Here is a 25,704-nt window from a genome sequence, read left to right as displayed (position 1 = left end):
CTTTTTTTCAAAACGACGTCCATATTCTTTTCAATATATTATCTTTCACTTAAGCGCAAATTTTTGTCAAGCATTCGAAAAAATATTATGGCGCTCAAGGGAGAAAATCTTAAATAAGATGAAACTTAAAAGCAAATGCATAGAAGAAAAAAAACAGTATAAGACTGAAAAATAGAGAATGAAGGAAGACGCAGTTGTTTTGTGAGCTTTTTTTAATGGCCGCTCGCTGCACACACCGAAAAGTCTCTCGTTGAAAGTCGTGACTCTGCATCTTCACTTTATCCTCCGTCTTCATCATCCTACTCCTTCTTGCCTCCCACTTCCGTTTTTCTCACAGCTTCCTCCTCAACTTACTTTTCCCATGATACGACGAGTTCACATTATTTTCCATTTTCTTGCGCGCATCCTATACCACCATCCAGACGAATGGGGCTTCACCATGAAGAAAATTCCGGACATGATCCTCCTCTCATTAACGTGTAAAACCACGGAATTTTCTTGTCTTATAGAGAATATTGCTTTTACTTTTCTACAACATAATAATTTGATCCAATAGCAAAAAAAATGTATCTTTTGCTATAAAAAATTATTCACAGTTTTCTATTAAAAATCTTTTTCCCAATTTCTTGAAAAATAACTCGTTCTGCAATTGGAACGGAACTCTATTTTTTCTAAAGTACATCCTCTTTTTAAGGATCATTGAAGCGGTGAGTAACTCACTAGTATAGTGCAATATAGTTCGCGATAGATGTATCAGTGAGAAAAGGTATATAGACATTTTTCAGCTCGTTTCGCTCGAAACTCTTTAACTCCTCGCTCATGCCTCTTTTCCAATTCACTTCATCGTATACGACAATTCAATGGCTCGGTTTTTCGTTAGACGACGTCATGAGTCATCACGAATACGTCAGGCTTTGTGAAAATGACAAGGGTGTCATAAAATAGAGAGAGAGAGAGAAAAAGACTATATATGTTACACAGCAGTTCTCAGATTTACATATAGTTCCGAGAGGATATGGATGTACTCTGCCCATAAAACTCAGAGTGGAGCTTAATTTATTGTTTCCTACATTGTGCGGACTGCTGTCACCTTTCTTGATGCGACAGCAAGCAGCACTGTTTTTAAATTTTCACAAATTCACAAGATTTATACGACAAGTTTTTTTCTTTTTCAAGTAATGGACAAATTTCATTTCAATAAGTCACTTTTTACTGTCTTGATTATTAATACGGACAGAAACTTTACGCTTTTCATCAAGACGATTTATACTCTCAAAAAACTTGAAATTACTCTGTAACTTGACTTTGTCTTCACTTTCATGAAGTTAAAGTGGAGTGAAAGTGAAAGTAAAGTCAGATTATTATTTTTAATATTGCCTGTCAGTTCTACAATTAACAGTATTGTGACTCGTCTTTTTTTCTTTTAAGTGCATTTCTCTGGAATAATACTTTTTTAACTAAGATATTGCTCTTCTACACAAAAGCCGTTGTTTTATTTAAATCACCCACCGGCAGTGCTATTTCTCTCGCTCGACTTCATTTGCTTCACCGCGACAAGGGTTGTTCTAACATTTAAATACCAAAGCTGTATACGGTAGCCTTGTCACCAAACTGCAAGTTCTCGGGTTACTGAATTTATGTACCTCCACTTCACATTAGTCGTTTCCTTTCTGATTCTCTTTCTCTCTTTCTCAAATATGTTCCCTATATATTTCGTCCCAAGTTTTGAATTTAAGGGACAGAGAGTGTCTGCATTATTTCACAATATATCGTTTCCATTAAATCTATAGTTTCGTAAAAAAACATCATTTCAAGTGAATATGTGAAAAGAAAAAGTTATACTTTTGATTTCTCTATCATTTCGTTCAGCTGACGTAGTTGACCATTTGCAAGAATTTCTTTTACGACTTTTCACATCCAATAATTCATACCGGTACGACTGTGTATATACTATAACTGAAGCAGGCGGTAGAAACGTAAATCGATTCCAGCACACGTATATATAGTGGAAAAGAGGATCCAAAAGAAGAGGGCTGCTTTATGACCAAACCAAGATGAGTATACGTGATCAGACTCGATCTGGCCGCTGGCGAGGCGGTTTCTTTTTTTCCTTTTTTTGCAAAACGCGATTTGATTCTGTGAAAATCATTTAAAATTTGTTGACAAATCTTTACCTTTTAAAAATATGATTATTGTAGTGTGCAACATTGTAACACATGATGCGTCTATTCATCCGAGGAACTAAACCGCGAATTGTGGCAGAAACGATCGATCTACCCAGAGATAACCTGTCTCTCTGCGTGTATTTCCAGTCATTGTCAGCAAACAATGAAACGGTTACGGGACGCGTTAACAGCGACCATTGTCTCTCATATATTGTATACAGTGACGCAGCAAAACTTACACTTCCATTTCTGCTCAGTCTCACTATATTAAACGGATTTCCTTTCTTATTTCGATTCTCCATTTTTTAATGACAAATTCAAATACAAAAGAAGATAATTGACATCTGCACTAAAAGAAAATGAGGCTTTTTTGATGAAAGTATTGGATAAACTGTTCAAGATTTGTCGACTGATTTTGAAATTGTGCATATATATATGGATGGATAGCCGTTATTGGGAAACAGTTGGCAACTGGATGGGGGTAGGAAGCGAAATATATTGGCGTCGCTGTAATGTGAGTCTCCTGGCCCCGATCTGTCACACAAATCACTCGCTCCAGGTCTCCGCCATGACACCCGCGCCGCTCTCCCTTTGGTGCGGGTACAACCACGGCGTTGTCGTGCATCACAACTGCCTGGTATATACCGGCTTTTAAATGCCCGTAACATATTGTCGTTGCAATGAACGACATGTTGTCACTTACAAAATTGCGCACATAAACTTTCAAAATTCACTGTATGTCTGCTCTTTAATTAAAAACCATGTCTTGCTTAATATTTTTTTTCATTATATAAATAATTACTGATTATTCTGCCGTCCAAAGTAAAAAGGTTCAGAAGAAACATTTTTGCTATCATGGCATTCATGATACATAAAAAAGAATAAACTATTTAAATTATTATTTTATGTATCTTTTTACTTTGAACGGCTGCGAAAACCGCGAATATATAAATAACTAAATCTGATTCATCAGGTACTAACTTATACAACTGAGGATGAATAATCAAAAAGACAGATATTCTCCTTAGGGCACGTAAGTCAAACTAAGGCAATTATAAGCAAAACCCCTGTGGATGATGGAATCCCTCGTTTCCCACAAGCTACCAAGACATTGAACACGAGTATATATATATATATATATACACGATAAGGCAAAATTGATTGAGCGTGCCTGTATTCACTCTTGTGCTTGCAGACTCATCTTTGATCCAACAACAAAGTGAAAAGGTGAAGTTGGTTCCGACAAGCGAAGGATCTTATATGAAATGAGGGTTCGATGAGAGTTATAACACCAAAGAAGACATTGTCTCTTCATTCATCGAATAGTGAATTTATGAATCAAATCCCGATGTAAATTTGAAATTCAAAAATTTTTTATTTTGCAACCGCGACAGCTACCGAAATTAACTATAATTTTAGAATCTTCGAGTTGTATGTAATATTTATATAATTTGTCATTTGGCATCCGCAAATTCTTCGTCTTATTCCTTTTTATTCGTTGTTTCAGATATAAGAACGGAAAGCTGAAGATTTAAAATTAAACCGATCTCAAAGGAACTAAATTTTGGTCAAGAATGTCCTAGGCTATGATTGTCCAAACGCAATTCTTGTCTAAAATATAAAATATCAAGAATTGTGTGGGGACATCAGCGCTCAAGGCATAAATCAACAAAATTATTATCCGACTATTTGGAAACGAAAAAGGTATATAAAATAACCAAAATTGTTAAATACCTAATTAAGATTTTTTTATTTTAATTTTCAGATTACGATTTTCTTCTTCGAATGTATAACATATGTAAAGAAATATTAAAATATTACAAACGATAAACATTGTATGGAACTTGTGAAAAAACTTGAGCTATATATAAAGATAAATTTATAGTCCTTTCTTCTAACAAGCATTAACTAAAACTTTCGAGAAGAAAGAAACTGTTAATTTGAGTCAACAAAAAGAAAATATACATAGTTTTATACATTTGTCATTTTTCAAGTACTACACGAAGAAAAAGGAATTGTTAAATCTAATAATTATTAATATCTAACAAATCTAGTTTATTGTGATAATAAATTCTCTCAACAATTTCATTATTCTTATTATAACAAATTCAAATTGTTAGAGAAATTGTTTGAGACTTTGTATTTACTAAATTGGTAGTAATTAATCTCTACACTAAAGTATGTAATTATTATTTTGTCGCACTAATGGATACAAGATTTATCAAAATTTATTTTTTTTAGAAGTTTACACGCGATTTTTATATATATATATGAGAGAGAGGATAAAAGGCAAAGAATATCCACAGAGATACGGAAACGGATATGATACGAGTATCGCATAGTTTACACAACGATAAAAATTCACATAAAAGAGCTATAAACTTTTGAGACACGTAGCACAGAGTAGAGGTTATATATGACTTTATAGGTAACGGAAAAGAGAATAAGATAGAAAGATCAGTTAACATATAAAAAAAAGAAAAAGAAAAAACTTAGCCAAAGATGTCATATAACTTTAACTTCACTTTTTCTAAAAATTGATGAAATAAAACTTATTCTCTTTATCATACCTATATATATTTTGTTCAGAAAACTTATTATTTCCTTTAAAATTATATACTGTTCTTTAAATTTGAATTTAAAAAAAAATTAATTTTGAAAGACTAAAAAAAATTGCATTTTGATATAGATTCCATCCGTTTTCTAAATTTTTTTTTATATACTACTTTTCAGTCATCAGTGTAGAAAAATTACCCAAAATCTAATAAAGAAACTTTTTGAAGACAACTTTTAGTGTCATTTTTATCTCATTTCTTCTGAGATATCGTAAAAAAAGGTTAACCAATTTAGTGACATGGAAACAGCTCGGCTTTCCATATATATATATATATATATATATATATATATATATATATAGGAAAATGAAAAAAGTTTCTTTCCTATTTCAGAAAAAAAGCGTGAAATGTTAAAATGATCGATACTGATGCATCAGGAGGGAAGCTTTTCTTATATGCCATTATAATAAATTAGATAATTTTTTTACAGATAATAAAAAAAATTGCATAGGAATATTCTAAGTGATACTTAAAAAAAATTTGACTCAAATAATTGATTACTTAATTATTATCAAATAAATATTTACAAATACGATTTAATTGATAATTATTCCTTTAAACTAAATTTTTTTGCAATCTGTCTGTTATTTAAAAAAATATATATTTATGAAATTCAGTCGTGCTTTTGAAATTATTTTTTAATAGTGTGGGAGCCCGCATCATAAGAAACAAAGGGTCTTTTCCTTCAAGAAATCGTTAAATTCTAGGGATTCGTGGCCAAGGACTGAGAAACCCTTAAAATGAGACTTTGGCATCTGTACGTTGTCGAGTGTGGAAAAATTTTCTGTAATTCTAGCGTCTAAAAAAGAATCTAGTTAAATCTAGGTTTTTTTAAAACAGTACCTGTACGAAAGTGGAGGACGAAAAATAGATAACCCTGACTTATTTTGTTTACAGCTAATTGAAAAAGAATCTCGAAATAAGAATCTGAAAAATTTCTCTATTATTCTTGGAGATGTCTAGAATAGAATTTGAAATTGAAAAATAATAATTACTATTAATATTTTTTTCCTAATTTTTGACTATGAAAATTGTAATTAGAATTCTGAATTATTCGACGAATAATTTATGAAATTTCTTTGAAAATACCACTCATAAAAAGTAAATTAAAAACTAACGAAAATATAATTAGTTTTACGTACTATATTACGGTTCAGAGAAATTTTTCCTAAAGTTACAATTATATATATATATTTTCATTCTGAATTAGAAAGCGTAATCGAAATAGTTTCTGGATTATTCTGTACATATCAGAGAGTATATATATTTCATGAGTTGCAATGCGCCTCGTGGTTTGACCGCAAAATTTACTTCACCAGGACATCCTTTGTGAAATAGTTTCTCTGTCGGTTTGTTTCTAGTAAAAGTAACGTTTCATGGACACGCGATAACCTTATTATTATGTATTCAATTTTTATTTTTCAATGAAGAAGAAAAAATTTAATTAAACTAAAAATATAACTAATTTCTGCTATTTTAAAAAAATTTCCTGCAGTAAAAGCAAAAAACAATAAATAAAATATTTTTTCAGTCAATTAAACGATTATGTAAACAGTTTTTGAAATAAAAAAAACATTCTTTACGTTCAACTGTGAAGAGATTCTAGTTTCGAATGCTTTCAACAATTGACAACACAATGTCAGCTATTTTTGAGGTTGATGTAACTATTCGTTATGGCTCATAAAACTTGACGTTTTATGCTGATGGCTAGCGTCTTTGAAAGTATTGTCAAGAACGCAAAAAAACGAGAGAGAAACTACTAAAAAAAAGGAAGTTGTGACCTTTTGCGCGTTAGCAAAAAAGAAAACGATACAGACGAATTGGAAAAAAAGTAAAAAAAATCATTTTTCCCACTGAAAATTGAAGCTTTTAATACACGATACTTATTCGAAAAAAATTGTGTATAGTTTGTTGAAATGCGAATATGAAATTTAAATAAAAACCAGAAACAAAATATATTGAAAAAATAAATTTTTAAAATGCAAAAACTACAATGAATAACAGGTTTGCCGTTAAAAGTTGAAAAAGACGCATTAGCGCGAAACAGTTTTTGCATAATAGGTAAAACTTTTTGGCCAATGCACCTAACCCCCATGATTTCCTGGTCTTTATTATTTTATATTTCGTGTCTCGCGGGCCGCGAGATAACAAAAATTATACCCACGTTTCAAAGTGAAACAACCGTTAGCGCGACGCAAAAGTTTAATTCGCCGGGCAAAGGAAGAGGCGATTTCATCTCAATGTAAAATCTTTCCCATTTCTAAAGAGCAAGAGAATATTTAAGAAATGTAGGGAAAAATTTAAAAACTATTAAATTATTATTATTATTCATAATGTTATCTTATATTATAGAATAATTAAGAAAATTTATAATTTTCGAGATATTTGTTTAACATCAGGCAAAAATGCTAAAATAATAATGATATGCTATTAAAATTAAATGGAAAAATAAATAAAAAGAAATTTGTTTCTTATTTCTTTTTTTTTCAAACCCTAGAAAATAAGCACACTCCTCTTAAGTATCTCTCAAGATCGTGCTGCAGTTGTACGCGGCAATGAATTCTTTCGAGGTATAATTAACAAGCAAAGTTTTCGGTAATAAAGTATGTAGGAATGGGGTAAACGACCGTGGACGAAAAGGAGGCTCTATCAAAGTTATACTATAACTCTATAATGCAAAAGTGCAAAACTTTCGTCTTGGAATGTTTTGTCACGTAAAGTATGCAAAACTGTACGTATACGCGAAATAATCAAGCGAGCAATAACACTACACAATATTTCACTCCTCTATAATTATCTTAAATCATTAAATAATAATCAATACTATAATAAATATTTATATAAAATTATAATAATTGTAATTATTATTTGTCTTTACAGTGTAGACAAATTAAAATAAAAAATTTGTAATTAGCAATCACCAAATCGTAGATAAAAATTATGGTAGTAAATAATTGTTAAATAATAAATTTATTAAAAATTGTAAATTGTTTGCTTTATTTACTCCTGCCTCGTCTCAAAGATGAATGAAGTTATTGAATAAATTAAATCGAGGACAATATGAAAACTTGGAATGGATTTTTATACGACGATATAATTGTACTGTTTCTTGAAAAAAATAAAGAGATATTATATTCTAAGATAAATCTAACTATATTACTTTTTTAATAACAAAATATTTCAATAAATGGTAAATGTAAAAATGTCAACTTGGCGGAAGTCCCTATATATGTATATATAAAATAATAAAAGACCCTGCTGCAAAATATGTCTCTACTTTTACCCATCGTATATAAACTCGAGTCTTAAAGCGCAGTATAAACTTAATTAATTGTCTATATTTTTTTTAATTATATAGAAATATTAACCTCCATGTAGCGTCGATATGAAAAGAACAGTGTCATTCTGTTGAAGTTTATATTCACCCTGACCCTGAAAAAATAATATAATATCTTCAAATAAATTCTATAGGCTGTAAACAACTATTCTATAACACACTTATTCGTATCCATACAAACAACAAAGCAATCATAAAGCCAAAAAAAGACCATGAAGCAATGAAGAAGAAGAAAATCGAATTCGAATATCGCAAAAAAATTAATATTAAAGAGAAAAAAAATACATGAAACAAATAGGAGAAGATCGCATATCAAATCCATAGCAAAAAAAAGCAAGAAGGGATGGAGGAGATCGAATATCGAAAAAATGGAAATTATCCAAGACTCTCGAAATGGGAAAAAGAGAGGTAAAAAAACGAACCAAATGTTGCAAATTTAATCGAAAGAAGAATAAGTCAGAGTGTTAAGACACGCCAAATTCAAACAAGCACAAAAAAATAAAGCTCAAACTTAATTAAAATTTATCTTACCAATAATTCCCAATCAGCATCATTTACAAGTACCAAAATTCCCGGCCTTCTGTAAATTACTTATATGTACATCTAAATAAAGTTTCATAGAATATAAAAATATTCTACACAATGAATACTTAATCCTAAGATTTCTAATATTTCTAAATAATAAAATAAGGCCTCAAAAAAATGTCCATTCACGATAATTAATCGATAAAATGTGAACAAAATAAAAAGGAGCCGCGCTCTTTATTTCAAATGTTTAACGCTTGCGCACGAATTCTGGCAATCATAAAGCGGCCATCGAAGAACCACCCTGCTTTCCCGATCAAGTAATTTCCATCCCTTTGTATGTATCCCCAAATTTCTTAGGTTCATAATTCTATATCAAAATTAAATTAATTCAATCTGATTAAAAAAAATGTCTAAAAGATTGGAAATTTAGAAAATTCTCTATGAATAAAGAAAATAGTGAATTTTCCTGATTAAAAATGTTAACTTTGGATAATTTTGTTGAATTTGCAAATATTTTATATTAAAATAAAGTAAAATAGTAAAAAAATTAATATTAAAAATATCAGTACGCGAAAAAACTCATATCTTACCGGAAAAAAGTGTTTTTAATTATATATGCATTTTTATAATTATAAAATTATTTGTTAATTTATCCTAACCTTTTTTTAAGAGGTTAGGTTACGTTTCTTTAAAAAAAGTAGTATATTTTTGTTAAACATTTCTAATTTTAGTTATGTATTTAAATATATTAAATTAAAAACTTTTTTCTAACTTACACTGTATCATTCTGCATGAAAAGTTCCGTTCTTTCCTTCAAGAGATTATCTTTGATCCATGTTAGTAAACGTTTTAAAGTCCCTTTGCAAGTTGAACAAATTAGGTCATCACAAGAATTTAGAAGAAAAATCCAGAAAACAATTTAATTACTTACAGTCATCACCTGGTAAGTCGATTACATGTTTCTTTTTATTATCGAATAAAAATTCAGCACCACCCCTGAAATAATTTCAACAAATCAGTTTCACACAATTATTTAATTTTCTAAATATATCTAAAATTTGACATTTTTAAATGAATTGTGTAGAAATAACGTAAGATTTACCCAAATTCGAGACTCAATCGAAGATTTTCTCTAGTTGAACACATTATGCTCAATTAATGAACAAAATTAGAAAAAATTATTCGTTGTGTATTTATATATAGAAACTATGTAATACAATTGACACAGACGTATTACTTATTTACAAACATTTCAATTAATAGTCTTGACTAGGTTAGGCACATGGACATGATACAAAAATGTGATAGCCTTTACACCGCTGACCGCTAGGGGTGGCTTGTACTCAGGGATGGGTTGCCTACGTAGCATAGTTTAATTTATAGTGGAAAGTCCTTTATGTGACACTTCGATGGGGGGAAATACGTAAAGCTTAAAGGTGCTTTCATACCTTTCTCGGAGAATCACTGAATTTTATTGGCTATGACTATTGTGCGAAACCTTTACGATATCAATTAGGCTGTGTGCTGTGTCAGTTCATCGAGATATTTCGAGTTCAAGATATGACGTCAGAGGCCTGGAGGGACAACAAACAGACGACACAATGTTATTCTTATGGGGAAGAAAATTAATTTCCACTTTCATCAATTTTATTCATATTTTAAACATGGAAAACGTTTGTTAACATCTAATAAAATTAAAATGTTGTTAAAATGTAAAATGTGATTAGTAAACAGACACCCCTAACCTCAAAATTTATATATTTTATCACGAATTCAGAGAATCTATAAATGCAATTGAATCAAACATATAACAAAATTAATTATCAACACACATTTTAATTTTATTAGATGTCAACAAGCGTTTTCCATGTTTAAAGTTTGAATAAAATTGATGAAAGTGGAAATTAACTTCCTCATAAGAATAACATTGTGTCGTCTGTTTGTTGTCCCTCCAGGCCTCTGACGTCATATCTTGAACTCGAAATATCTCGATGAACTGACACAACCTAATGCACCAAGATCTATTGAAGATGCACCTTAAATCCGTGGCCGGTGATCATTAAAGTAGTAGGTTAAAGCACGTGTCACTGTTGTGTGCTTGTTTTCTTTATTGAAAATTATAATATTAAATAAATAATTGACAATGAGTAGCAGTGATTCAGATTCAGAAGTCTGCTCTTCTGACGAAGAGGTATTTTGCATGTTCAAAGTATAAATTATATTAAACTTTTCTTTTTATTATATGTATCAGTTCCTGGGTTATCAGATTATTGTTTGAAGGCTATTCGAGTCATATTTATAGAAAGAATTCTTATTTTTAATAATTTTATATGTACTCAAATTTTTTTTTGAAATTTTTCACCGCCATATAATGACATATATATTTTAATACAATTAATAATTGAATTAATTAGGATTATGATATTACTTCATAACCTCAAAAATTGCACTTATTCAAAGACTAATTTGGTACATTTAAAGAAATGTTTATTATTTGAATTAAACTTAATTGTAATTATTAATAAAGTTTCATTGTAAATTTCACAACTTAAAATTGTTATATTCTTAGCATAAGAGAATGTATTTTAATTACATATTTTCATGATTTCAGTTACAAGAAGCACTAGCTAATGGGTCCTTAAAACCAGGGTTAAATACCGTAAGAAATAAAGAAAATCCTGATAATAAAAATAGTGTAAGTATTAAAAAATCTTAAATTTTGAAAAAGCGATGCAAATTTTAATTAAACAAAGACTTTAATGAGATTTAATTCTAAATATTTATCTTTTCAGAAACGTATAAAAGAAATATTAGGCAAAATGACATTAAAACTACCGTGGATTGAACGGTTGGATTTGATAAATTCTCCTGCACCATTAGCACCAGAATTGGCCTTGCAAATGCAAGAGCAAGAAATTAAACGTGCAAAACAACTTAAAGGTAATAAGAAACTTCCTCAATTCAAACCAAGCGAGGATCCTGTCCTTAACGATTTTCGGAGAGAAACACAATTTTATAGACAAGCACAGGGAGCTGTAATCGAAGCAGTGACAAGATTAAAAAAATTAAACGTTCCGATTATTAGACCAGATGATTATTTTGCAGAAATGGTAAAATCTGATGAGCATATGCAAAAAGTTCGTGAGAATTTAATGAAGAAACAGTTTGAAGTTCAACGTTCTGAGAAAGTAAGACAAATGAGGGCACAATCTAAAGTTAACAAACATATGCAAATAGAAGCTACTTTGAAGAAACACGCAGAAAAGAGACAAATGTTAGAAGAAGTTAAAAAGTACCGAAAGGGAAAGAGACAAGATCTTAATTTTCTAGATGGAAAAACTCAGCAAACAAAATCTGATGCAAAAAGAAAATTAAAAAATAAGAAATTCGGCTTTGGTGGTAAGAAAAAGGATGCGAAGAGAAATACCAAAGCAAGTGCTGCAGATGTTTCAGACTATCGCAGGCCAATCAAATCGGGAAAGGGTACAAAAATCAAAGGACACGTTAAGCGTTTAGGAAAGAGTAGAAGAGTAATAGGAAAAGGAAAAAATAAATGATTAGAGGTACACATTTACGACTGCAAATAAATTATTACTTTTAAGTGAATTCCATATAATACTTTACGTTTGTTAATAAAGTATTTTTTTCAAAAAGCTATATTACATTTATAAATGTAAAAGTTCCTTAACTAATCGCTTAATCCTTATTTTTTTTACTGTAGTCGATACTTTATGCTCTTGCACATTGCTGGATTGACACTTGTAACTCGGGGATTTTCAGGGTCACTGATTACGAATGTGATATTAAATTTGCAATCGGTGATCCCGAAAACCCTGAGCAATGAGTTTCAAAGAAAGAAAGATCAATTTTTAAAAAATCATTTGTCATATTGGATTCTCCATTTTTATTTTTGAAAAACTGTCATCTAATTCGTAATTAGCATACTATTTTCTCTTGTAGAAACTATATTTATTATTAACAGAAATCTTCCTAAGTTTTTAATTTTTGCATGTTTCTAAAAATGAATTATTAACTGATAAAAATTAGAAAAAGATAGTAAAGTCGTCAAAAATCAGAAAGCACATATGACAGTTTTGTTGTACCTAATTAATTAATCAATATTTTTAAATTGCATAAATTAATTATTTAAAACCCACATTTTTTAATAGATTGAATAAAAGTTTTCTTAAATAAGAATTCTGTTAAATGGGAATCATATCCAATCCATTTCGATATAAAAAATACATTCATTATAAAATTTTGCTAAATAAAAATTTGATAATTTTTAATTCGATATCACAAAAATTCCGACAGGTTTAATGTAGGTAATATTTATGAGTCTTTTTTTTCATTACAATTATAGGTAAAATAAATAAGGTTCACAGCGCAACAAAAAATCTACTCTGTCACAGGAAGCATTTACACAATCTGATATAAATAGATGAGTTCTCATCGTATGTCTGTAGTTTAAAAATATTTCAAATGTATTTGGAAATTGATTTAAGATGAAAAAAATATAATATATATTTTTGCAAAAAAAATGTCAATGTTAGAACTGACACATAAGACTTATGATAAGTACGAAAAAGTCGATGATCTTGAACATTGAAACTTGCTTTCTGTTAAAATATTCTTAGTCTGATCCTCTTTTTAAAAGCTTCAAGCCTAAGTGACGAAAATAAAATGTCAGATTTTAAATTAGAAGTTAGACTTTTGACATATTAGTTTGAAGTTATTAGAATATGTTAAAAGTCATCTCTTTCTAGCCTATCACTGATACGAGAATAAATAGCCGGAGCATATTATAAGCGCTGTACCTGTTGGCTGAAAAATTGTCACCACCACACATGATCAACGACCACCACCATTCTATATGTGGTCCAGGAGGGAATAGAGACCGGTTCACCAGTAGGCGCAGGAAATGGAGGACTTGCCAGGGAATTTTTGAAAACGATATAGTGTCACACGCAGGCAAATGGTTAATCAACTCATGCAAAAAACAGCTTCTGGAAAGGCCACACCAGAAAGTGGCAGGAAGGGTCATACGGGGTTATATGCAAGTCTCGATTAGTATACAGTCGAGTGTAAAGACGTTCTTTGAACAGAGAGGATTGACTGAAATCGTTACAGCGGATGCATATAGTTAGAGAAACGATTTTTTAAATTTATTTATATGTTAATCATCAAATTCTAAATGATTTTATAGTATTATTTGATTTTTGTCAATTGACAGTATTTTTTTTTTTTTTTTAATTCTAAACTGTTATTATGTTCTAAGGATTAATGTGAAGTGCTTTTTTCAAGTGAAAGGAAGAGTTGACACTTCATTCGCGGATTGCTTTAAGCGGGAAAAACGTCGGTGATTCCACCTCGCCGAAGCTGACCGCTTCCGGTCGGAGAAAGAAACTAATTTTTCTAAATTTGTAAGTAATAAACCTTTTCATCAATAAATCTTAAAAGAAAATGTTAGTCGATTTAACATGAAATTTTTTTTTGTTAATTCATTAAAAAATTTCTTTAAAAATAATTAAGAAATTTAATAATTAGAAAATTAGTTATCTATTTAGTAACATTTTACAAGTTAATTTAGTTTAATTTAATTTTATTAATTTGTACTAATTTTTATTACAATATTACAATTTGATTTAGTAGTTGTAATTTTTTTTACTAAAATTTTAGTAAAAAATGACTAAGAATAGGAAATAAAATAATGTGAATAATGAGATAAAACTATTTATTTTAACATTAAAAATAATTTTTGACGTTTTAAAAAAAGCTCATTTCAATTTTTGTACACGATGCAGACTTATTTGAAGTTAAAATTTTAAATAAATTTTTTCTTCCTTTCATATGAAAACTTTGTTTTTTTCTGAATAAAATTTCATTATTTTATATTGTTTACAAAATTTGTTACTTTTGGAAAGATATTATATTATCATCTCTGGTGCGGAGCATGAAAAGTTCATAATGGTATCAATTGACGCATTTTTAAGATGAAAAAAATACGACGTAGAAGGTTTCCAAATAAATTAATGCATATGCATTTTTAAAGTATCTGTATAATGTTGTAAACTATATATTTCAATTTAAGCAGTGAAATAAATTATAAATGATGTATAATTAAATTTCACTTATATTTTTTAAATGAGAGGGTGGTCGCAAGTCAAGAAAAACTAATTTTGTAACAAAAAAGTTAATATCCATATGTACATCTGTTTTTCAAGTAGAAATATACATATTTCAGTTAAGAAAAACAATTTTTATATCTTCAGAAATAGACTCAACTGCAATTTACAAAGAAGCAAAAATCATACATTATATTATTTAATGAAGCAGTTTTTATAAATTGGTAAAATTAAACACATAGTTAAATATCTTTTCATAAATATTGTTTCTTATTATATTTCTTGTTGATAAGAGAATACTAATTGTTTATAGATTAAGATAAATACTAGTTGAGAGAAGGAAAAAGAAAGAGATAGAGAGAGTTTATTATGAAACAATTATCATATTAATTGACTCGAAGTTTAATTCAGAAAATGAATTTTATCTCTTTTTGATTTAAATTAAATTTTAAAGTTGATATCTTTCCTGATGTTATTAGATCACAATATGCGCTTAATAAATTATTACATATACAGGATTTAAAAAAAATGTGAATTCGGTTAAATATCTGAAAAAATGTAATCCTAACAGCATCCGGATATTCAGGATTTCTGGTGGCTTGGGAGATTTCATAATATGAAAATTATTCGTGAGATATCCAAGGAAATCTTTTTGGTCTGGGGGGGAGCGATATCCACATATTTATTTAAAGTTGAGTAAAATAATAAAAAATATAATAATACTCTAAGATGTAGTCTCTGAACTTTTTTTTAATTCTTTGTCAATAATAATTGAATAAAATTCATATAAAATAATTGCATATGAAATACGCTTATAAATTGAGATATTAAAAATATTATTATTCGCTTCTTCATTAAAACAAAATACTGACATAATGGAATTTATTTTTAAATTTGACCTTCTCAGAAGTTTAATAATTAAAACATATCCAACTTTTATTTTGTCTGAAACTTTGATATATTAATTTTAATATGTCTTGATTCAAGTCGTTTTTATTGAGACATTATATATTATAAACTAGATATACACTCTGTCAGTGAACTTGTATCTCTTTTAATAAATTTTACCGTGACGTTTGGTAACGAATCAGAGCTTTCAGCTGAAACATTTATTATTTGTCAAGCCCTTGTAATTATAATTATGCATGAAAAAGAGATTCCCTTTAAGATAAAAGAAGCCGGCGGGAGTTGATAATTTATTATCGACATTTTATGTATTTTTCCTTTTTCATAATTTATAGTGAACACCAAAATATACAAGACTGTTGTTTAATGTCAATGACCACTTACAGGAGGGTGCGTTTTCTAAATTAATGATTCTACATTATTCAAAATTGTAAATAATGTTCACGATAAATTGGTTTTTAAAAATTATATCCATTTTCTCAATATTCACATCTCTTTTCAGATGTTATTCTTTATTAGAAAAATAATATCAAAAGAAAATTTTAATTTTTCTATTATATCTTTGTATTCTTTATGCATAGAAAAATCACTTAATAAAATCAAAGGAAATATGGTTCATATGGGTGTTTTGTGTTCAACAGATTACCTCATTATTAAAACTTTTTTTTAATAAACTTTACCACACTGTTTCCATTATTTGGTAACCCAACTAACAAGTAACACATATAATATTTGCTTGACACTTGTGAGACGTCATTATATGCAAAAAGATGATTCCTCGCAGAACATGAAAGCAGCCGATGGAGAGATATATTAATTTAATATTTTATTTTTAATTGATTATCGATTCCATATTTGCTTAAACTTTGAATTCAATATTTCCTCACATAAGGACATTTTAATATAAAACAGATATTTTCCGAACTACTTTGCGGGAAAAATTTTAGGAAATTTTTTTGTATAATTATTTTCCCCCAATTTTTTACATACCATGAAAATCGAATTATTAATTAGAATTTTTCATACCCGAAATTTGCATTTCTACAATTTTTTGAAATTTTTCTGCAAAAGTTCTGAAAAACTGCGTGTAATGGTGTAATGGTAGTATTGCGTAACAAACAGGGACGGCGACTTTCCTTTATACCTCGTAAAAAACCATATGGAATGATCCATATGGTAATATCATAAATAATAAAGTTATATAACATTATGAACTATTCAATGTTTATTATATAATTCTTAGTGATAATGCGCTCTAACTTATTTTAACAGCAGATACTTTTTATATGTTTACACGAAATGTTTTCTAATTAAATTATACTTTAATTGCAGAGTTTTGGAGTCAATGTATTGGGAAAAAAAGTACAGCATATATTGAAGGAGCCAATTCAAAATCATGAAATCATCGGTTCAACTACAACAATTTAAAAGTAAGTTTAAGTTATAAAATGAGATATATAATTTTTCAGAGAACAGCTTTCTACATAATTTGATTTGTTTTTAGCCTTATTTCTTTTCTTTACAAAAAAAAGAATTAAATATTTTAAATAACTTTAATAAACACTAATTAAATCTATCACTATGGTCTGCCGAGGATTTTAAAGCTCTTTCATTTTTTTTCTCACCCCCCATGATTCGGTATGATAATGCACACTGAATCATAGTTTGAATCACGATTCTGGAAAGTTATACCAATTGCAATACAATTTTTTAGAATCATCATTTAGACATACTACAGAAAAAAATTAGTTATGTTCATTAATAATTAAAATCATAAATGAAAATAAACAAAAAAGAATCCACTTAATGTATTATGTATTAGATATAAACTCAGTGAATGAGAATTTCATTTTCTTTGTCAAAAAAAAACAGGAAATATGAAGCAATCAATGTCAAAAAAAAATTGTTTAAATCTCATCTTATCACAAATGTCACCGCGTCATTGTTTTAAATGTCATTGTCAGTCGATTGTTGTTTATCAATTATAATTTAAAAGCAAGACAAACAGTTATAATTATAGTTTTAAAAAGAAAGACATAATTTATCCAAATTAAACTGATAATAATTTGTCAGAATTAAGATTTAATTCTAATTATTTTGTACTCGTAAAAATTTGATAAAAACTTGATATATTGGTTATAAAAATATTTTTATTTTAAACTTCAAGTTTTTTTTATATTAAAGAAATAACACACCGGGTACATATAATTGAGAAGAATCTTCTCATAATTATATATGTATATGTATATTGATGATTAACGAAACTACTGATTGATAAAACAACTTGCGTTTTTATTAAACGCTACTGAAGCCTATAATTATTATATATATATATATATATTGATACTTATAAGCTCTGAGGTTTATGATCATTTTTATATCACTTTTTTGCACAAAATAATAATATTTTTTTTATTGCACTCAATTAAAGTTGAATTATTTCCAGACGGATATTTTTAAATTTATTAATTCAATTATTTCATCGGATAGAGAATTTAATTCTGCGTATAATTCCTAATAATGATACATAACTAAAAAAAATGTTTAATAAAAAACGGTATTTTGTGTGTATTACTATAGTGAACTGTAACTCTTCAAATTATACACATTATAGAAGAAATGGTGATAAAAATCTGAAAAAAATCAACAACTTACGTTAATATCTATACAATACTTTAAACTTACAGATAATTTGTTTAAAAAAAAATAAAAATAATTGTCTACAAATTAAATTTTAAGGAGAAGAAAAGTCTCAACTCCTCTAATTGTGATAGAAGCTTTCAACAAAATAGAATAAAAAATTTTTATTCATATGTCATGAATAGAAAAATTATACGAGGAATTAAATTATCTGACAATTGCAGTTTGTCTTGTTTTATGTCGACTTTTTCTATTTAATTATTACAATTTTTTTCCAGGGTCAAATATTTTTAAAACATACAGTATTAATACTCTCAGTATTGTAAAAAATAACACTGGGAAAGAAAAATGAAAAAAAAATTGATTTCTAAAAAGTCAAAGCTAAAGGGACAAAAGATGCGTTTCAAAGCAACGAAACAGAATTAAAATGAAATTAAATAAATAATATATTTTTGACATCGCGAAATATAAGCTCAATTTTTTTAGAATCATCCAATATATTAAATTGAAAGATAATTTATGTGTTGAACTTGATTTAATTAACCCAATAGATGACTAATGTAATATTTATTTTCTGTTTTTTTCATAATTAAATTACTTTAAACTGATAACCTCAGAATGCAATTTCTTATATTTTATTACAATTTATGGTATTTGAAATACAATGTTTATAAATAAAAATATCAAAATGAATTATAAACAAATAATACATTTTCGCATTTACGTTTTCTAACAGCAAATAATATTCTTTCTAAATTAATATTAACATTTGTGCCCATAAATTATAATAGTAGACAAAAATATAACACTATCTTTTATTATAAATAGAAACTATACATATTATCATCGTACCTCGATTATACTTAAATTCATGTTTTATTTTCATCGAAATTTAATAAAGGAATTATTGTCATTAAAAGTTTCTCCGTGCGTAAAAAACTTACTCTACATTATAAAATCTAATTCTGATTAATGATGGAAATTAACTCTGGAAAATTATCTGCAATTCTAAAACCAGTTTTAATAGACTTTAAACTGAAAATAAATTGAGAATCTTATTCCATTTCCTCTAAACTTGAACTCTTAACTCTTGAACTTAAAATAATAACAAATTACGGTTTTTGAACTTTAAAACCAAAAAAAGTAGATTTAAAAAAAAAAACAGAAAAACAGATTATAATTTACGGCAAAGTTGAAAAAATAGAAATTATTATTATACATTGTTCGAGTGTTGAATACACTTGGACCTGTAAAATTGTAAGTCTTTTAGGACATCCGCATTTGGCAAGTACTATCGTCATTATAAGGAAAGAAACCTGTAATATGAAGCGTGAATGGACACATAAAATGTGTCTAAAAACACTGGTGAAGAAGTTAACCTTCCACCACACCTATATCTGAGTTTTAATGAGGAAAACGGAGGCAATCGTTACCTTTTTCACCCCCTGCTGCAAGGCACAAAAAAAAACTGTGAAGGCCATAAAACCTTCCGATCATTGAACTATTTATGAATCCAGAAAAAGCAGTTTTTAATATTAAAAAAAATTTCCCGTCAACTAATTTCGCGTAATTCGCGACCTAGTTTATAAAAAATAAAATCTAAAAATTAAAGCGAATAAAATTGCTCATCACTTCTTTGGATACAAAAACATTTTCATACAACAATAATGTAAAATTCACTTTTTAGTTTTTTTAGTTGGTTGCACGCAAAAGGAAAGTACGTAAACAAAAGGCAAATTTTTCATTCAGAATTCCTGTTAAATGATACATTTGCATTGTCATTAATCAAATTTAATAACATGTTTGCATGAATTTATTAAATTTAAATCAATATTAATGAACTTCTAAGAATTATTATTATTGATAGATAAAGATCACAGATAAAGATCTTACAAGTATGTATATATTTCATTAGCTTGTTAAATATTATTTATTACTAAATTCCCTGTCATAAATTGTAAATAGTTTACACGTAGGAAAGTGTTGTTTTTTTATAAAGAAAGATATGAGCGGTTTTTCCCTGTTGTTTTTCTTTTTACATAAAAGCATAAAACTAAATTGCTACAGTTGACTAATTCATTAACACACCTATATTGTTATTCCATTTAACTCGGAAAAATTAAAAAAAGTTCCTATGTGACGATTATCAATTTTTTTTGAAAGTTTTATCAAAAATCTAATTATATATGTAAAATAAAATTCATAAACAATCTCAAAACTGAAAATTTTAATAATTCTTGATTTACCTTTTATTGTTACACTAAGGCAGAAATTGAGTCAAGGATAGCTACGTCTTTAGATTTTTAAGCTGATTTTCGACAGGTCAATGATGCTGTCATTTGATTTTTACAGAAAACAAGATAACTGCTCTACTTTCTCTTCCTGATGAAAAATTGCGAGGAGTTATATTTAAATATGATGCAAATACGAAACATCAGAAATATATTAAATTAACGAAAAATATTCATCGTTAATTAATAATTTAATTTTCTAACAACACTGAAAAGAATGAATGTTTGATGAAAAAAATTCACTGTCACAGCAAACGTGCGTGATCATCAGAATCATAAACTATTAAAGTACTGAGAAATCATCAGAATATCTTATGGTTGATTGTGATTGTTCATTATTTTTTTAGTGGGGTTTTTTAATGACGTGACGAGAATATATTAAAAATAACAATTACTTCCACAGTTTATAGAATTCGTAAACAATTAATGCATATTTTTTAGCGTAAAAACAAATTTATTATCATTAACCTCAGTCTACGTGTTTATATGCTGACGTAAATATTTTTTATTTATGAAAAGTTTTTTCCTATAAAATGGTATAAACATGAAAACGTTTATACGATTTTTCAAAAATATAATAATTTTCAGTTAAAATTTTTAAAAACAAATATCCATAAGTTCTAAGGGAATTTTGATTTTGGAAAAATTTAAATTTTCTAAATTACCACTTCAAATTTACATTATGTAAAAAAAGGCTGTGTACTAAAGCAGATAGTTTTCCTTAATATTAACCCATGTCATCGAAAGGTTAAACTTTAAATAGCAATTACAAAATGAAGAAAAAACCCCTCATTATATATACAAATTTTATATTTATTTTTTTTCATCAACGAACAGACTTGTCTTGAAAAAATAATTGTCTAATATTAATGGTTCATTGACGATCACAGATAAAAAACTATAAAGCACATATTAAAAAAAAAGAAAATAAATAGAAATATGTGTTGTAAAACCTACGCAATCTACGCACTTATAATCTTAAATAAAAATTACTAAAATTTGCACTAAACTTTATTTAAATTACTTTTTAAATAAAATCCCATAACCGAATTTTAATTTAGTGGAATATTCTTACTCAACATCATTTTAAGTGATTCAAATTAAAAAAATAACAATTACTTATTTAAAACTGTTTCAGAATGTATGCTTTTATTCATGGCGGGCATTTTATGCAGTGGATTAGCATGTGTCTTGTATGTAATAAATCCTGCGAAATTAATTCTGGACTACGTAAGTTTATATACTGTTTTAAAAATTATTTAATTCATATATTATTTATTAATAATCATTTTTTATATCTTTGGAAATTCTGTAATCTGGAACAACAAAATTCAGACCGTTTAACACCCTTAAAAAAAAATTCTGACTGACGACTAAATCTTCAGTTCTAAATTTTTTTTTAGCATTTGAGAATGGCACCTGGGACACTAGCGTTTGGAATATGGAGGAAACCACCTATTGATGTTTTTCTAAAAGTTTATGTCTTTAACATTACTAATCCTAAAGAATTTTTAAGTGGGAAAGAACAACTGAAAGTTGAAGAAATTGGACCATACGTTTATCAGTAAGTTTAACCTTTTTTATTTTTTGTCAAATAATAAGTTGTAGTGTAAATAAATAATAATTTTAATTTTCAGAGAAATATTGGAACACAAAAATATAATATTTAACGATAATGGAACAATGACGTATTCTCCAAAGAGGAATATACTTTATGTCCCAGAAATGTCGGTGGGAGATCCTTGGAAAGACATTGTCACAGTACCAAATGTACCAGTGTTGGTAAGTTTAAAATGTAAAAAGTAAAATTTAAATATTTTACTATTATTTTTACAAATATAATGATATAGGGATAAAATATATTTTATAGGGAGTTACTTCAGCACTTCACGACAAAGGCTTTCTGGTGAATTTCCCTCTGACTCAATTTGTAAATGCAATGGGTGCAAAACCAATTCTCAACATGTCCGTCTATGATTATTTATGGGGCTATCATGATCCAATAGTGAAATTGGCAGGCAACATTGTACCAGGCTTTATAAATTTTCAGAAATTTGGTTTGCTGGATAGGGTAAATAAAGAATTTACTTTCATGGAATTTTCCATCCAACATCCAGAATAAATAATTGAAAATATGTTTTTATTAGATGTATGATGAAGGAGACAATATTGTAATTATGAATGTAAAACACAATAAGAATATGACTGATGAAAATGGACGCTATCTAAGTATCGAGACTTACAATGGAAGTCCAGGATTATCTCAATGGGGATACGTAAAACAAAAAGGAAATGAAACCCCTGAAGAGTGAGTTATCAATTTCTTTTTATAATAATTAATAAAATAGTGAAATATTTGAGAAATTAAAGTAATATTTTTTTGCAGAGATACGACCTGCAATACAATTAAAGGAGCAACTGAAGGAACTTTATTGCCTAATCATTTGGATAAGCATGCTGTATTTAGAGTCTACAGAAAATCTTTTTGCAGAGCTCTTCCAATTGTTTTCCAAGAGGAATCGGTATTACATGAAGGAATCGCTGCCTATCGGTATGGATTAGCGGAGAATTCTTTTGATCCACCAGATATGAATCCAGAAAATCAATGTTTTTGTAAAAAGAACACTAAATGTTTAAAAAAGGGACTTTCAGAAATAACGCCATGTTACTACAGTAAGTTTTCATTTAATTTAATATTTTTCTGAAATTATATAGAAAAAAAATCCACACTAGATAGATAAATTATATGTATGAATCTATTTCAAAGTCATTGACACTGAATACTCATAGGGCAGTGGAATAGTAGGTTCTTTCGACCATGAAATAACATAATAGGGATAACTTACGAAAGATATTGGTGTTAAGTATTAGTTGCTGCCAATGTATATTTATTAAGTGATTATGCCTTAGTTTTTACGTGTCATTTTATCTTCATAGAAATGTATTATAGGTGAGCATAAGTTAAGGATAAGCATCCAAAGCGAAAGGAAAATATCAATGTTGCAATTTACATGTGTTTCACTCACGTAATTTTTCTATGACAGTAATAAATATTATGTATTCAATATAATAACATATTACGTAGCGAACTGCTCAAAATAAAAAAAAGAAATCGCAACTAAGTTTCAATTTATTGATCAAAATTTGACCTAACTTTAAAAAATGGCTAACGACATTAAATTCAGAGTACTTGAAAATTTAAAAAAATTTAATCTCTGAAATTAACAAAAAAAAATATATTTTAAAATTTCTTTACGATAACTTATAAGCTATAGAAAGTTTTATTACATATAGCAATAATAAACTTTTTCTTCTATTTTCAGAGATTCCTACTGCAGTATCATATCCCCATTTTTTGGACGCTGACCCCAGTTTAACGAAGGGAATTCAAGGTCTTAAGGCAGATCGAAAAAAACATGAGACCATAATTTATGTGCAACCGGTGAGTTTCTTATTTGCTTATGTTAATTTTCATTTGAAAAAATATTATAAAAATAAATACCTGTTTGCAACAAGTACATGGATATTATTTTTGATCACATTTCTATGCACAACACAGTTAAATATTTTTCTTATCATTTAAACGAATGGATTTTCAAATATAGCCTTGAATTAATTGAAAATAGTTTTCTAAAAATGTTCTAAACTTTGAAATACATACTGCGAATACGAACTAATTAATTTCAATCGGATCATAAAAAGTGGAAGTTGCTTTCAGAAAGATTAATTTTTAATTAATTAAAAAAGTATTTTAAAAATAAATTAGAGGAATAAATATATAAATAAATGTTTCAGGTATTTATTCAAAATATACCTTTTAATTACTTAAATAAAAATCAATTTTTTTCGACAGGATATTGGAATACCTATGAGAGTTCAATCTAGAATTCAAATAAATCTTGTTATGTATGAGTCGCCTCATAATCCGAAAATGTCCGCATTCAATGGTTTAACTGTGCCACTTATTTGGACTGAACTGGTATAATATTGAAGCTAAGAATTCGATAATTTTTTATTTGAAATAAAAAAAAAATTCCCGACATGTCTAATTTGGGGAATATTCAATTTCTACTTATTAAAAAAATCATTTAGACTATTAGAGTAATTCACTAAAGAAAAATATAATATAAATTTTTCAGCTCATACCTCAATTACCAAGCGACTTGCTGTGGATAATCAAATTTTCAACAATTATTGGTCCAAAAATAATGACGGCCTTCATTTGCATTTTGGTAATTTCCGGAGCCGGCCTCATATCTTTATCAATGGCTGGTACTCTTTGGGTGTTAAATCAACAACAAGAAGAAGAAAGTGGTAGAAGAGATAGTTGTGATCTAAGAATTCCTTTAGGCTACGGTCAATATACAGGTATAAAAATTCTACCTGCAATCAAGAAAATCACATCAAGAACAGATATCTTCGTATAATGCTTAATAATAATCAATAAACTTTTTTTGTTCTTTGCGTTTGAGAGTGCGTGTACCTGTGCGTATTGTTAATTTCACAATTGTCTTGCTCAATCTTAGTAAATGAAAGTACTTTTGTAAATAGAAGCGCGAACCGAGCAATTCGTTGTGTCAGTCAGATACAATATGAAATTTAGAATAGTTTTTATTATGTTTATTTGGTGTAAATAAAGAAATCGTTAGAGATATAAACATTGATTAAATACACAACATTGTCTGTCAAAAGTTGTAACTTAAAAAAAACATAGTTTTTAGTTGCTAAAAAACAGTAGATTTTTAATTTTTTATCAAATAATTGAAAAATGTTCTTAACTTTTAATAATAAATAAAGTTTTCACAAGTACATTATGTTTAACAATTTATAACATACACCCATTACAAAAAGAAATTCAAAAAAACTGATTATGATTCAGTTACAAAAAACTAGTTTTGGATTGATGTTTAATAAGATATTAAATTATTTTAAAACTTTCGTCAGGGTATTGTTTATAGAAGAATGTAGAATAATAGTAAAAATTATTAATACTTACCTGATAAAAGCACAAACTTTTTATTGTTCAATTGCACAACAGAAAAATTAAACTTTCTTTAAAAAAGTAGAATAAATTTAACTAAAAGTATAAATATAAAT

At 27.9% G+C, this 25,704-nt stretch overlaps 3 protein-coding genes across 4 annotated transcripts; 2 read left to right on the top strand and 1 right to left on the bottom strand.

Annotated features, from left to right (window-relative positions):
* Positions 1-7,749: 7,749 nt before the first annotated feature.
* LOC127290692 (ubiquitin-related modifier 1) lies at positions 7,750-9,969 on the bottom strand. The gene is made up of 5 exons (XM_051319442.1): positions 9,748-9,969; positions 9,577-9,641; positions 9,422-9,503; positions 8,649-8,697; positions 7,750-8,212 (listed from the first exon to the last, which is right to left on the bottom strand). The coding sequence occupies exons 1-5, from the start codon at positions 9,789-9,791 to the stop codon at positions 8,144-8,146; spliced, it is 309 nt and encodes a 102-aa protein (XP_051175399.1). The 5' UTR covers positions 9,792-9,969; the 3' UTR covers positions 7,750-8,143.
* A 690-nt stretch (positions 9,970-10,659) lies between these two features.
* On the top strand, positions 10,660-12,302 carry LOC127290691 (probable rRNA-processing protein EBP2 homolog). Its single transcript, XM_051319441.1, has 3 exons — positions 10,660-10,836; positions 11,257-11,340; positions 11,438-12,302. Exons 1-3 carry the CDS (start codon positions 10,789-10,791, stop codon positions 12,200-12,202), a joined length of 897 nt encoding a protein of 298 aa, XP_051175398.1. The 5' UTR covers positions 10,660-10,788; the 3' UTR covers positions 12,203-12,302.
* Positions 12,303-13,042: 740 nt separating this feature from the next.
* On the top strand, positions 13,043-25,416 carry LOC127290689 (scavenger receptor class B member 1-like). Of its 2 annotated transcripts, XM_051319440.1 has the most exons (12): positions 13,043-13,787; positions 13,950-14,068; positions 17,009-17,106; positions 21,746-21,837; positions 22,011-22,171; positions 22,245-22,389; positions 22,478-22,678; positions 22,755-22,915; positions 22,994-23,280; positions 23,931-24,049; positions 24,461-24,586; positions 24,747-25,416. In XM_051319440.1, exons 3-12 carry the CDS (start codon positions 17,073-17,075, stop codon positions 25,032-25,034), a joined length of 1,614 nt encoding a protein of 537 aa, XP_051175397.1. In that variant the 5' UTR covers positions 13,043-13,787; positions 13,950-14,068; positions 17,009-17,072; the 3' UTR covers positions 25,035-25,416. The 2 variants fall into 2 exon arrangements, with proteins under 2 accessions (XP_051175397.1, XP_051175396.1); XM_051319439.1 differs by having other exon boundaries at positions 13,043-14,068.
* The last annotated feature ends 288 nt before the right edge of the window (positions 25,417-25,704 follow it).

Source organism: Leptopilina boulardi, unplaced genomic scaffold (genome assembly GCF_019393585.1).
Source record: "Leptopilina boulardi isolate dan_hultmark-lab unplaced genomic scaffold, ZJU_Lbou_2.1 LbouV2_80, whole genome shotgun sequence".
NCBI classification, from domain to species: Eukaryota; Metazoa; Arthropoda; class Insecta; order Hymenoptera; family Figitidae; genus Leptopilina; species Leptopilina boulardi.
This window is presented reverse-complemented; position numbering and strand designations above follow the sequence as displayed.